Genomic DNA, 12,159 nt, shown 5'->3' with positions numbered 1-12,159 from the left:
TACCAAAGCATGACTACATCACCTAATGGAAGAAATTAGTGAAGATCAACTGACACTTTTCTTCACTGCTTTAGTTTTCATGTTGCCATTAGGTGATGGCACACCTTGCACATAGCTACAATAGCTTAACTGTTTCCAGACTGAACTGATCAAAATAAAATCTCCAACTATGATAATCTAAAAGAATGAAACTCCACACTTGTACAAGTTAATTTTCAGTGCCATGAAGGTTGTTTAGCGGGAATTACGAATTAAAAATATACTTGCATTGGAATGGATAAATTCTCATTTTTCTGGCACATTTAGCGGCCTTCAACGAAGTACAGTAACTTCTCATGGCCCATGTATTTCAATTGAATCGTCTGGTGAGATATTAATTCAAGAAGTTTCTGGAGGCCCAGGGTAACTCAGACAGCAACTTCCTGATTTCAGCTTTTAACCGCATGTGCAATCACTGGAAGTTGCACTCACTGTATAAATCAGACAGCCTTTTTTTCTTTCATGGGATGTAGGTGTTGTTGGCTGGGCCAGCATTTATTGCCCATCCTTAATTGCCCTCGAGGTGGTGGTGGTGAGCTGCCTTCTTGAATTGTTGCAGTCCATGTGGTTTAGGTACAGGTACACACACACACACACACACAGTGCTGTTAGGGAGGGAGTTCCAGGATTTTGACAAAATGAGAGTGAAGGAATGGCAATATGGTTCCAAGTCAGGCTGGTCTGTGGCTTGGAAGGGAACTTGCAGCTGGTGGCGTTCCCATCGATCTGCTGCCCTTGCCCTTCTAGCTAGTAGAGTTGGCAGATTTGAAAGGTACTGTCGAAGGAGCCTTGGTGAGTTGCTGCAGTGCATCTTGTGGATGGACACACTGCTACCCTGTGCGTCGGTGGTGGAGGGAATGGATGAAGGTAGTGGATGGGGTGCCATTCAAGTGGGCTGCTTTGTTCTGTGTGATGTTGAGCTTCTTGAGTGTTGTGGGAGCTGTACTTATCCAGGCAAATAGGGAGTATTCCATCACACTCCTGACTTGCACCTTGTAGATGGTGGACAGGCTTTGAGGAGTCAGGAGATGAGTTACTTTCTACAGGATTCCTAGCCTCTGACCTGCTCTTGTAGCCACAGTATTTATATGGCTAGTCCAGTTCAGTTTCTGGTCAATGGTAACCCCCAGAATGTTGATAGTTGGGGGTGTTGGGGGGGGGGGGGGGGAGGAGTGGTGGTGGTAATGGTAATGGTAATGCCATTGGATGTCAAGGGAGATAGTTGGATTCTTTCTTGTTGGAGAGAGTCATTGCCCAGCACTTGTGTGGTGCAAAAGTTACTTGCCACATTAGCCCAAGTCTAAATTTTGTCCAGGTCTTGCTTCATATGGGCACAGACTGCTTCAGCATCTGAGTCATTGCAAATGGTGCTGAATATTGATGATTACACAATCAGCAAACATCCCCACTTCTGACCTTATGATAGAGGGAAGATCATTGATGAAACAGGCCCAGTTTAGGCCTAGAACACTACCCTGAGGAACTCCTGAAGTGATGTCCTGGAACTGTGATGACGGACCTCCACTAACCATCTTCCTTTGTGCTAGGTGTGACTCCAACCAGTGGAGTGTTCTACACCAACACCCACCCCCCCTCCCCACACCGGATTCAGCATTGACTCCAGTTTTGCTAGGGCTCCTTGATGCCACACGGTCAAATGCTGCCCTGATATCAAGGGCAATCACTCTCACCTCATCTCTGGAGTTCAGCTCTTTTGTCCATGTTTGAACCAAGGCTGTAATGAGGTCAGTGGCTTGGCAAAACCCAAACTGAGTGTTAGTGAGCAGATTATGACTGAGTAAGTGCTGCTTGATAGCGCTGTCAATGACACTCTCCATCACTTTGGTGATGATTGAGTGTAGACTGATGAGGCAGTAATTGGCCAAGTTGGATTTGTCCTGCTTTCTGTGGACAGCACATACCTGGGCAATTTTTCACATTTCCAGGTAGATGCCATTGTTGTAACTGTACTGGAACAGCTTGACTAAGGGTGCAGCTAGTTCTGGAGTACAAGTCTTCAGTATTATTGCTGGAACATTGTCAGGGCCCATTAACTTTGCAGTATCCTGTGCCTTCAGCCATTTCTTGACATTAACTGGAGTGAACTGAATTAGCTGAAGACCGGTATCTGAGATGCTGGGAACTTCCGGAGGAGGCAGAGATGGATCATCCACTCAGCACTTCTGACTGAAGATTGTTACAAATGCTTCAGCCTTGTCTTTTGCATTAATGTGCTGAGCTTCCGAATCATTGAGGATAGGGATATTTGCAGAGCTGCCTTCTCCTGTTAGTTGCCTAATTATGCACCACTATTCATGACTGGTTGTGGCAGGACTGCAAAAACCATCTATTGATCAGTTGGAAGAAAAAAAGAAAAAATGGATACAGAGGTTATGGTCTGAAATTGTTGAACTCAATGTTGAGTCCAAGTGCCTAACTGAAAGATGAGGTGCTGTTCCTCAACCTGGCATTGAGCATCACAGGAACAGAGGACAGCGTCAGCAGAAGAGAATTAAAATGGAAAGTGACTGGAAGCTTGGGGTCAAGATGGGGAACTGAAAGCAGGTGTGCTGCAAAGTGGACAGTCAATTTGCTTTTGGTTTCCCCAAAAGGGAAATCTGAGAGTCTATTGGTTATGGGGTGAGGCTCCCAGAAGGTAACATTGAGATAGGGATGTTAGGATTTGGCAACAAGCAGAATCAGGTCTTAAATATTTACATATATATTAAATTTAAAAGAGTTATTTAACAGACTGACAATTAAGTGATGGCATTGTGTCATTTCAGTGTGCTGTAAACAAGGCTTATTAGATTATACTTGTGAAATAATTTATTGTATGTTTCAACATTACCCAACTTCAACAATTGTTCAAATTTCATTTAGTGGTTCAGCCTGTACAACGTGGACCAATGTGAAGTATTTTCTGTGTTTTGGAGTAACAGCAGATTCAGAGAGACAACAATTGAAATCCCCGTATGCAGTGTTTCTGCTGAGTAAGGTAACTTAGTTTTGTGAACAAAAACACGCAGTCACAGCTTAAAAGCAGTAGAGAATGAGCCAACTGTTGTAAGTATAACGAAGTACAAGCCTTCACTGTTTAGTCGTGGGTTCAACATCTCACACAATAAGAGCAAATCAGCAGGTCAACAAGTTTACCTGGAGCAAATTTGACTCCAAACCACCATGTGAAAGACATGATGGTGTGATGATAAACATGAAGGAATGTCACTTGGCTGTTCTTCTTTCGAAGCACAAAGAAGATCTGTGCGGGAAAACAAGAAATGCCATCACAATGTGTGTTGAGTTATTTGAAAATTATTTTACCAATTTACAAGTAATTTATAAGCACACCTTTTAGTTTTAGAAATGTTAATTGGAGGTCAACGTCAAGATAATAACTTCAGCTCAATCAGAATAGTTCTTTCACAGTTAGAGGCTGGGGTGGGTACACAGCAGGGTAAGAGTTTCCAATCATATATGAATGTTTGCTGAATAAATTTAAAATATAAAAATGTAGTGTCTTTTAAGAAATCCCCACTTGTGATTAATTGCTTCCACAAACTTGGCATATCTTTGTATTTTATTCAGTGTTAGGATATGTTGCTTGAGACACTAGCATTTATTGTCCACTTCTGGATGCCCTGAGGTGATGGTAAACCATTCTGAATGAAATGATTTTGGGCTGACATCCTCAAAGAAAAAGAAACAAATGTTACTCCTGTAGTTAAAGTAGGTTTTATTGCCAAATTGTGCAGCAACAATTGGATTAGAGGTGCCTGTGATTGGCTTCAAGTATGTGAAAGAAACCCACACTTTATGAAAGCAAATCTTCCATTAGAGAGAGAAACTATTGCCATAATCCAGAAATAAGTATAATATAAATGGAACAGCCCATTATATTGAATTAATAAAACTGGTTTTTTTTTTAGATAAATAATAGGCCACCAATAAACTACAGTAGAATCAAGTGGAACACATTAACTGCAACAAGGGAACAATATGAAATATGTCCACAAATTGTAGGTTAAGCAGGATTAAAATGGTGCTGGTATAAAGCCAATTTTGAGCTTTATACACAGGACTGTTAATTACACTTTTAGAGGCAGGATTATGGCAGATTTTGGATTCAAGTGGCACTTCCATGACAGTTATAAATACTGACCAGCAGCACCATTCGGATCAGAAATGGTTAAGGGTCTTATTTTGGTGAATTAGTGGACTTAGCCAAGTGAATTAGCCAAGGAGATGAAAATTATAACTGACACCTGGGTTTGATGGGGATACAGAGCACATAATTATTCAGGGCACCCCCTCACTATCTTCAAAAATAAAGCATGGATTTGTGTGCATGCACGGGTGGATAGGTGTCAGGTGAGTAAACTAGAACGAGGGGTTGATGTTACAATTAGATCAGCCATGATCTTGAGTGGCAGAGCAGGCTAAAGGGGCTGAGCGGCCAACTCCTGCTCCTGATTCATATATTCGTTGCAAATAATTGGGTTGGCTGCCGTGACCCAAGCTGTCAAAGAGGCTAACGATACTTGTGGTCTTGATTTATATCACATTATGATACTGGCTTCTTCAGAGCCTATGGAAATTTATCCCAGCAAGAGTAGAGAAAATAGACGGAGAGGCTGAAAGAGGAAAAAGTGAAAGAAATTGGTATCAGTTGAAAATTTGCATAAAATCATGTGTAAGTGGTTCTGAACAATAAAGAATCAGAGGTCATTCAGCCTATTGTGTCATGCCAGTTCATTGAAAGATTTATTTAGCTCCCCTGCCCTTTTCCCTATAGATCTGTAAATCTCTCTTCATGTGCTCATACAATTTGCTTTAGAAAGCTATGATTGATTTTGCCTACACCATCCTCTCAGGCAGTACATTCCAAATCTTACCAATTTACTGCATTAAAAAAAGCTTTTCCTCATGTTGCTGTTAGTTCTTTTGCCGTTCATCTTAATACTGGTGTCCTCTGGTTCTTGTTCTTCCACCAATGGGGAAACTCACTCTCTCCGTCTACTCTGTCTGGATCCCTCATGATTTTGAAAACCTCTTATCGAATCTCCTCTCAAGCTTCTCTTCTCTAAAGTTAAGCTCAGCTTCACCAACTTCATATAGTAGTTTCAACAGATGGTGACCCAGAAAATTTGTATTTCAAACATTTTAAACCCACACAAGGTGAAACCAAAGCAAATTGGCATTTTAAACCCACACAAGGTGAAACCAAAGCAGAACTAACTGGCAGTTTTTTTTTTGGAAGTACAGCTCTGACTAGTAATAAGTGATGAATTTTTTTGGGATGTTTGAACCAATTTGGATTAAATCAAACTTTACTTGGAATTAAATTCATATCTGAAAGGTGGAAGTAGTGGTGTAGTGGTATTACCACTCGACTGGCAATCCAGAGACCCAGGGTAATGCTCTGGGGGTTTGAATCCCACCACAGCAGATAGTGCGTTTTGAATTCACTAAAAATCTGGAATTAAAAGACCAATGATGATCATCAAACCATTTGTTGATTGTCGGAAGAACCCTTCTGGTTCACTAATATCCATTAGGGAAGGAAACCTGTCGTCTGCACTTGGTCTGGCCTACACATACAGCAATATGGTTGAGTCGAAATGTCCTCTCAATACTCAAGGGCAGTTAGGAATGGGAAATAAATGCTGGGCTAGCCAGTGATGCACCCATCCCATGAATGAATAAAATAATGCTTGTTTAATGAAGAGTGCAGGAGGGCATGCCAGGAGCAGAACCAGGCATATCTAAAAATGAGGTGTCAACCTAGTGAAACTACAACACAGGGCTACTTGCATGCCAAACAGTATAAGCAGCAAGTGATAGACAGAGCTAAGTAATTCCATAAATAACAGATCAGATACAAGCTCTGCAGTCCGACCACATCCAGTCATGAATGGTGGTGGACAATTAAATAACTCACTGGAGGAGGAAGCTCCACAAATATCCCCATCCTCAATGATGGGGGAGCCCAGCACATCAATGCAAAAGGTAAGGCTGAAGCATTTGCAACAATCTTCAGCCAGAAGTGCCAAGTGGATGATCCATCTTGGTCTCCTCCAGGAATCCCAGCATCACAGGTGCTTGTCTTCAGCCAATTCGATTCACGCCATGTGATATCAAGAACTGGTTGGGCACTGGATCTGCAAAGGCCCTGACAACAGTTGGCCAACAGTACTGAAGACTTGTGCTCCAGAACTTGCTGCGTCCCTAGCTAAGCTGTTCCAGTACAGCTACAACACTGGCATCTATCCAGGAATGTGGAAAATTGCCCAGGTATGTCCTCTGCACAAGAAGCAGGACAAATCCAAACTGGCTAATTCACTCAAGAGTTGAATTCCTGAGGTGAGGTGAGGCGAGAGCAACTGCCTTTGACCTCAAGGAAGCATTTGACCAAGTGTGGCATCAAGGAGTCCTAGCAAGACTGGAGTCAATGGGAATCAGGGGGAAAACTCTCCGCTGGTTGGAATCATACTTAGCACAAAAGATGGCGGCAACGGTTGTTGGAGGTCAATCATCTCAGTTCCAGGACATCACTGCAGGAGTTCCTCAATAGCGTCATAGAGGTCTACAGCACAGAAAAAGGCCCTTTGGCCCATCGAGTCTGCGACGGTCAAACAAGAACCTAACTATTCTAATCCCATTTTCCAGCACCAGGTCCATAAGCCTTGTATGCTATGGCATCGCAAATGCACATCCAAATACTTAAATGTTATGAGGGTATCTGCCTCTACCACCCTTTCAGGCAGTGAGTTCCAGATCCCCACCACCCTCTGGGTGAAAAAATTCTTCCTCACATCCCCTCTAAACCTCCTGCCCCTTACCTTAAATCTATGCACCCTGGTTACTGATCCCTCCACCAAGGGGAAAAGTTCCTTCCTGTCTACCCTTTCTATTCCCCTCATAATTTTATACACCTCAATCATGTCCCCCCTCAATCTCCTCTGCTCCAGGGAAAATAACCCCCGTCTATCCAATCTCTCCTCATAACTAAATTCTCCAGCCCAGGCAACATCCTGGTATCTCCTCTGCAATCACATCCTTCCTATAATGGGGATTCCAGAACTGCACACAATACTCTAGCTGTGGCCTAACCAGTGTTTTATACAGTTCCAGCATAACCTCCCTACTCTTATATTCTATGCCTCGGCTAATAAAGGCAAGTATCCCATATGCCTTCTTAACCGCCTTATCTATCTTAAGGGACATGCACACCAAGGTCCCTCTGATCTGGTATTTCCCAGGGCCCTACCATTCATCGTGTATTGCCGTGCCTTGTTTGTCCTGCCCAAGTGCATTGCCTCACACTTATCCGGATTAAATTCCATTTGACACTGATTAGTCCATCAGACCAGCCCATCTTTATCCTCCTCTAATCTAAGGGTATCCTCCTCACTATTTACTACCCCACCAATTTTCATGTCATCTGCAAACTTACTGATCAACCTTCCTACATTCAAGTCTAAATTGTTTATATATACCACAAACAGCAAAGGACTCAACACCGATCCCTGTGGAACCCCAATGGACACAGGCATCCTGTCTACAAAAACATCCCTCAGCCATCACCCTCTGCTTCCTGCCACTCAGCCAATTCTGGATCGAATTTGCCAAATTGCCTTGGGTCCCAGGGGCACTCAACTTCCCATGCAGGACCTTATCAAAAGCCTTGCTGAAGTCCAAGTAGACTACATCAAATGCATTGCCGTTCATCTACACACCTGGTCACTGCTTCGAAAAATTCAAATTGGCCAGACATGACCTCCCTTTAACAAAACCATGCTGACTGTCCTTGATTAATCCCTGCCTCTCCAAGTGTAGATTAATTCTGTCCCTCAGAATTGCTTCCAATAGTTTCCCCATCACTGAGGTTAGACTGACTGGCCTGTTGTTCCCTGGTTTATCCCTTCCTCTCGTCTTGAATAACAGTACTACGTTGACTGTCCTCCAGTCCTCTGGCACCTCTCCTGTGGCCAGAGAGATATTGAAAATTATTGCCAGCGCCTCTGCTATCTCCTCCCTTGCCTCACTCAATAGCCTGGGATACATTTCATCCGGGCCTGGAGATTTATCTACTTTTAAGCCTGCCAGACCACTTAGCACCTCCTCCCTTTCTATGCTAATTTCTTTAATTATATCACAGTCCTTTTGCCTGATTTCCATACCCAAGTTGTCCCTCTCACTTGTGAATAGTGACACAAAATATTCATTTAGAACCCTACCTGCATCTTCCGGCTCCACACACAAATTACCACTATGGTCCTTAATGGGCCCTACTCTTTCCCTAGTTATCCTCTTACTCTTAATGTACTTGTAAAATAACTTCAGGTTTTCCTTTATTTTGCCTGCCAATGATTATTCATGCCCCCTTTTTGCTCTCCTAATTTCCTTTTTAAGCTCTCCCCTACACATTCTATACTCCTCTAGGGCTTCCGCTGTTTTGAGCCCTTGGTATCTGCCATAAGCATCCCTTTTTCTCTTTATCCAATCCTGCATATCCCTCGACATCCAGGGTTCCCTGGATTTGTTGGTCCCACCCTTTATCTTTACTGCAATATGTCGGCCCTGTACTCTCACTATTTCCTTCTTGAATGAGTCCCACTCCTCTTATGCAGATTTACCTAAAAGCAGCTGCTCCCAGTCCACTCTGGCCAAATCACACCTGATCTTATTAAATATCAGCCTTCCCCCAGTTGAGAACTCTGATTTCTGGCCCATTCTTGTCCTTTTCCAATACAACCTTGAATCTAACGGAGTTATGATCACAATCTGCAAAATGTTCCCCCACTGATACCTCTACCACTTCATTCCCTAAAATTAAGTCCAGGACTGCCCCCTCTCTCGTAGGACCTTCTATGTACTGGCTTAAAAAGCTCTCCTGGATGCATTTTAAGAATTCTGCTCCCTCTGAACCTATCAGACTATGACTAATCCAGTTAATGGTGGGGAAGTTGCAATCCCCCACTATAACTACCCTATTATTTTTACACTTCTCTGAAATTTGCCTACATATCTCCTCTTCTATTTCTCTGACTGTTTGGGGGCCTATAGTACTCTCTCAGCAATGTGATTGCTCCTTTTTTGTTTTTCAGTTCTACCCATATGGCTTCATTTGAGGAGCCTTCTAAGATGTCATCCCTTCTTACTGCTGTAATTGATTCTTTGATCAATATTGCAATACCCCCTCCTCTCTTACCTCCTTCCGACTTGCCTGCAGACCTTATATCCTGGAATATTGAGCTGCCCACCCCTCTCTCAACCATGTCTCTGTGACAGCAATGACATCATACTTCCATGTGTTAATTTGTACCCTCAATTCATCTGCCTTATTTGTCAGACTCCTTGCATTAAGATAAATACCATCCAACCTTGCCCAGCTCCCTTGTGCCTTAACTAGCCTATAATTTCTATGCCCTCCAGTCACTTGCTCTCTCTTCTAATTTTGGCTGTGCATCTCCCTCTGCTGAACCTCCTCTCAGGATCCTATCCCCCTGCCAAGTTAGTTTAAACCCTCCCCAACAGCAATGGCAAACCTCCCCGCAAGGATGTTGGTCCCATTCCGATTCAGGTGCAACCCGTCCGCCTTGTACAGGTCCTACTGCCCCCAGAAACAGTCCCAAAGTCCCAGAAATCTAAAGCCCCCCCCCCCCCCCCCCCCCCCCCCCCCCCCCCACCCTGCACCATCTCTCCAGCCACGCATTCATCTGGACTAACCTTCTATTTCTATACTCACTAGCGCATGGCAGCGGAAGTAATCCAGAGATTACTTTGAGGTCGTGTTCTTTAATCTGCTTCCTAGCTCCCTAAATTCTGTTTGCAGGACCTCATCCCTCTTTCTACCTGTGTCATTGATACCAATATGTACCACGATCACTCCCTGTTTGCCCTCCCCCTTTAGAATGCCCAGGAGCTGTTCAGTGACATCATTGACCCTGGCGCCAGGGAGGCAACATACCATCCTGCGGTCACGTCTACAGCTGCAGAAACTTCTGTCTGTTCCTCTTACTATCGAGTCTCCTACCACTATTGCTCTTCCCACCTCCCCCCTACCCCCCGTGCAGCTGAGCCCCTCACAGTGCCATGAGCGTGGCTGCACTCCCCAGGGGAACCATCGCTGTCACTGTTTTGCAATACAGAAACGGTTCTCAAGCGAGATGCACCCTGGGGATCGCCTGAGTACCTGCCTGACACCTTTCTTCTGACTGATGGTCACCCATTCCCCCTCTGTCTGCACTTCCGTAAGCTGTGGGGTGACCACGTCTAAAAGTGTGCTCTCCATGAATCTCTCAGCCTCGCGGATGCACCTCAGTGCCTCCAGCTGCCGCACAAGCTCCGAAGCTTGGAGCTCAAGTAGCTGCAGATGGTGGCACTTCCTGCACACGTGGTCGGTCAGAGCGCAAGGAGTGTCTAGGACTTCCCACATGTTGCAGGTGATACATAACATGGGACTGAGTTGCCCTGCCATGCCTCTAATTGAAAAAACCCTTAAATACAGTAAAAACATTAAATTATTTATGTACTTTAAATAAAAACTAGAACTCTTAACTGTCCTTAGCTTAATATATTTTAAACTGGAGAAAAACACTTACCCACTACTCACCAATCAGATCTCACCTTTGTGCTGATATCATTTTTTGAAGCTTCCCTGCACTTGCGCTGGTTCTGATCTCTCTGCCGCTCTCTTGCACTATCTTGTGATGTTACTCTTGTTATTTTCAAGAAGAACTGACTGCAGGACTCTCTTCCCAGACTGCTTCACCGTAACGCTGACTGCAGGACACGGTTCCCTCAGCCCAACTTGTCCTAGGCCCAACCATCTTCTGCTGCTTCAATGACCTTCCTTCCATTATGAGATCAGATGTGGGGATGTTCGCTGATGATTGCACAATGTTCAGCACCATTCGTGACTCCTCAGTTACTGAAGCAGTCCCATGTCCAAATGCAGCAAGACCCAAACAATATCCAGGCTTGGGCTGACAAGTGGCAAGTAACATTCATGCTACACAAATTCCAGGCAGTGACCATCTCCAGCAATGATCACCCCCTTGACATTCAATGGCATTACCATTGCTGAATCCCCACCCACCACTATCACGATCCCGGGGATTACCATTGACCAATAATGAAACGGACTCGCCATACAAATACTGTGACTACAAGAACAGGTCAGAGGCTAGGGATTCTGTGCCGAGTAACTCACCTCCTGACTGCCCAAAGCCTGTCAACCATCTATAAGGCACAAGTCAGGAGTGTGATAGAATACTCTTCACTTGCCTGGGGTGTAGCTCCAACAAAACGCAAGAACCTTGACACCATCCAGGACACAGCAGCCTCCTTAACCCACAAACATTCACTCCCTCCACCACTGATGCACAGTAGCAGCAGTGTGTACCATCTACAAAATGCACTGCAGGAATCTCATCAAGGCTCCTTAAACAGCACCTTTCAAAACTACGACCACTACCATCTAGAAGTGGAAGAGCAGAGGACACATACGAACACTACTGCCTGGAAGTTCCCCTCTAAGTCACTCGCCGTCCTGACTTGGAAATATATCATTCCTTCAGTGTCGCTGGGTCAAAATCCTGGAACTCCCTCCTTAACAGCACTGTGGGTATACCTACAAATGGACTGCAGCAGTTCAAGGCGGCAGCTCACCACCACCTTCTCAAGGACAATTTGGGATGGACAATAAATACCAGCCTAGCCAGCAACACCCCATCTCAAATGAATAAGAAGAAAACTTATTTCTGCAAGGTGACTGAACATTAAAGAAAAGCACTGGAATTCCATGGCTTAGGCCCTGATAGGCTGGGGAGGGAGACACACCATTTGGAAAAGATCCAGTTCGGCATTTTGACAGAAGCAACTGCAAAAGGGGTATTGTCATTCCGCAGGTTCCCATCAAAAATCCTGTCTCTTGTATCCCATAGAAAAATACAAACACAGGAAGTAGGAGCAGGAACAGACCAATATGGTTATGGTTGATCTTGGGCTTCAACTCCACTTTCCTGCCTGCTCTCCATATCCCTTAATTCCCTGAGACACCAAAAATCTGTCTATCCCAGCCTTAAATATATTCAAAATTTGAAATTCTCTACC

General features: G+C 44.2%; 1 protein-coding gene across 1 annotated transcript in view; it reads right to left on the bottom strand.

Moving 5' to 3' along the window:
• Window positions 1–12,159, bottom strand: part of elovl7a (ELOVL fatty acid elongase 7a) — a 63,801-nt gene that overhangs the window by 6,394 nt on the left and 45,248 nt on the right. Inside the window, exon 6 of the mRNA XM_041200353.1 lies at window positions 3,196–3,301. Within this exon, the coding sequence (XP_041056287.1) occupies window positions 3,196–3,301 (106 nt within the window). The remainder of the gene's footprint in view (window positions 1–3,195; window positions 3,302–12,159) is intronic.

Source organism: Carcharodon carcharias, chromosome 1 (assembly GCF_017639515.1).
Source record: "Carcharodon carcharias isolate sCarCar2 chromosome 1, sCarCar2.pri, whole genome shotgun sequence".
Taxonomy (NCBI): domain Eukaryota; kingdom Metazoa; phylum Chordata; class Chondrichthyes; order Lamniformes; family Lamnidae; genus Carcharodon; species Carcharodon carcharias.
Note: the sequence above shows the minus strand (reverse complement) of the source record. Positions and strands in the feature narration are given on the sequence as shown.